The sequence below is a fragment of the Megalops cyprinoides genome, chromosome 18 (genome assembly GCF_013368585.1).
Source record: "Megalops cyprinoides isolate fMegCyp1 chromosome 18, fMegCyp1.pri, whole genome shotgun sequence".
Taxonomy (NCBI): Eukaryota; Metazoa; Chordata; class Actinopteri; order Elopiformes; family Megalopidae; genus Megalops; species Megalops cyprinoides.
Window position 1 is genome coordinate 467,712 of NC_050600.1, and position 2,500 is coordinate 470,211.

Here is a 2,500-nt window from a genome sequence, read left to right on the forward strand (position 1 = left end):
GTCAGTGTGCGGGTCAGTGTGAGTCAGTCAGCGTGCGGGTTGGTCAGTGTGAGGGTCAGTGTGCGGGTCAGTGTGCGGTCAGTCAGCGTGCGGGTTGGTCAGTGTGCGGGTCAGTGTGCGGGTCAGTGTGAGTCAGTCAGCGTGCGGGTTGGTCAGTGTGAGGGTCAGTGTGAGTCAGTCAGTGCCCCTCGGTGCACCGTCAGCAGTAACGCCTCTGTGTCCCCTCAGTCGCAGTACCTGGGCTGCCTCTTCCTGCACTCCGGCTGGCCGCTCTGCCTGGGGGACAAGGTGGTGGTGCAGCTGTCCACGCTGGACTGGAGGCTCCTTCGCAGTACCGACTTCTACCTGCAGGTGGTGCCCTTCTCCACGCGCTGCCCCCGCCTGGCCCTCAAGTGCCTGGCGCCGGGGGGGCGGAACGTGCAGGAGGTCCTGGTGCCGGAGTCACAGCACCCCCTGGTGTTCACCCCGGAGTGGCTGCACAGCATTAACAAGGAGAGGGGCTTCAAGAGGGAGGGTGAGGAGGGCAAGGGGGGCGGGGATGGGTGAGGGGGGGCCAACATGAAGGTTATTATATAATAAAACGTCCCACATTAACAGCCAGGGGCCTCTGACTCTCTGCTGTTCTCTCCCTGCAGGAGGGGGGGGTCTGGACACCTGTCTGGTGAGCACGTGTGAGGGTGTGGTGCGGTTGCCATGGGAGGAGGTGGTCTATCCCAAATTTGTTTCCGGCCTGGCAGACAGCCCCCGCGCCCCCCCCGGCCTGTCCCCCTCGCTGGGGCGCCGCTCCTCCTGTGAGCTGGAGGCATGGTCCTGGGATGAGGACGAGCCCCTGCCCCCCGACGGGGCAGAGCCGGGGGTGGAGCCGGGAGCTGAGCCGGGGGGCGAGTACGTGGAGCTGCTGGAGCCGCGGGACGGGCCCGAGGGCGGGGTGGACGGGGGGGCGGAGTCTCGGCACCGCTACCTGGAAATGCACGGGGTGGGCAAGCCCCGCACGCTGCCGCTGTGCCGGCGGGGCAGGGCCCTGAGGCTCCGCAGGGGCAAGGCCTGGGCCCACAGCAAGCACGACACGCTGGGGGCACGCAGACCCCCCGGCCCCAGCGCGCCCCCTGGCCCCCGCGCCACGCCCGGCCCCCGCCCCCCACCGGACCCCGCCTTCCTCGCCAGGCCCGTGCCGAGGGTCATCGACCTGGAGAGAGAGAGGGGCTCGCAGTCAGAGGGGGAGGAGGGGGCCGGGGGGGGACTGGCGGCACCCGCCAGCCCCGGGCCGTATTTGGAGGGTCCCGCCCAGGAGAGGAGGCCGGGAGTGGGGAGGGAGAGGGAGGGGAAGGAGACCAGCAGCCAGGATGGGCCGGGAGTGGAGGAGCCCAAGCCGGGACACTCGGGCAAGGGCCAATCAGATGACAAGCTGCCACATTCAGACCCACCTGTGGAGAATACTGAGAGGCTATTGGTTGGAGGCTCAGAAGGGGGAGAGGATGCTGACAGGCCATTGGCTGATGTTGCGAGAGGGGGAGAGAACACTGACCAGCAATGTGATGGAGACTGCATTTCTCAGACGCAGTCGCACACAGCCCTGTCCGACCAAAACAGAGCAGGACACAAGACCACAGTGAGCTCTGAGAAGCAGGACTCCCAGACCGGCCTTCACAAGGACCCGAACCCAGCGCTCACCACTGGACAGAGGCACGCTGGGACGCTGGAGGACAGAGTGTGTCTCAGAGGAAGGGAAGTGAAGACAGCGGGATTCAGAGCACCCAGGTAGGACACAGCTGCTGCCTCACCTAGGCAGAATACAGTCTCACAGAGGAATGATAATCACTGAAGCTGCTGCTTTATTTTTGCATGATTATGTGCGACCTGATTTCTCTAAACCTTCCTCATCTCTGTCAGGAGGAAGAGGAAGGGGAAAGGGGGGCGGGGGAAGGCCAAATCTGGGGGTCGAGTCAACCAGTGTGGGCGGGAGCCTCCCAAACCCCAAGGAAAAGCCCCACAGGATGACATCAACCTGCCACTCACACCGGCTGACCAATCAGAGCAGGCCCAGCCACAAGGAGGGAGGGATGATGGGCCCAGACAAGCCAATGAGGGAGCTGAACAGGCAGAGCCTGGTTTGTATCGGTTCTGTTCCTCCCTCTGATCCAGAAAGGCCATCTTCACCTGCATATCCCAGACAGAGTGAGACGCTTCTAACGCTTTACTCTGCCATGTCTCCCTTAGAATATCCCAGCGTCCAATCAGAAAACAGCCCTGATGCCAGCAGCCAATCAGCTGTGTCTTTGTCTGACCACTCTCCAGAGGAGGCCACACCGGCAGTATCTCCGGACCAATCAGAGGGATCTTCTTCTAAGAGTCCTCCCCTTCTTAGGGAGCTGGACCCTGAGCTCCTCCAATCAGGATGGCTAATTCTGACAGGTGGGAGGGTCTGAGTCAGCTTTTCCTGATGTTATCAGCCGACTTTCTGTTGTAGTCACAATGCAGTGTTGGGGTTGTGTTGGGGTTG

At 62.9% G+C, this 2,500-nt stretch overlaps 1 protein-coding gene across 1 annotated transcript in view; it reads left to right on the top strand.

The window, feature by feature from the left end:
• The window catches only part of arhgef40 (Rho guanine nucleotide exchange factor (GEF) 40), a 34,131-nt gene that overhangs the window by 11,388 nt on the left and 20,243 nt on the right, over positions 1–2,500 (top strand). Inside the window, 5 exon segments of the mRNA XM_036551719.1 lie at positions 229–514; positions 636–1,177; positions 1,277–1,758; positions 1,891–2,108; positions 2,218–2,412. Coding sequence (XP_036407612.1) covers positions 229–514; positions 636–1,177; positions 1,277–1,758; positions 1,891–2,108; positions 2,218–2,412 — 1,723 coding nt within the window.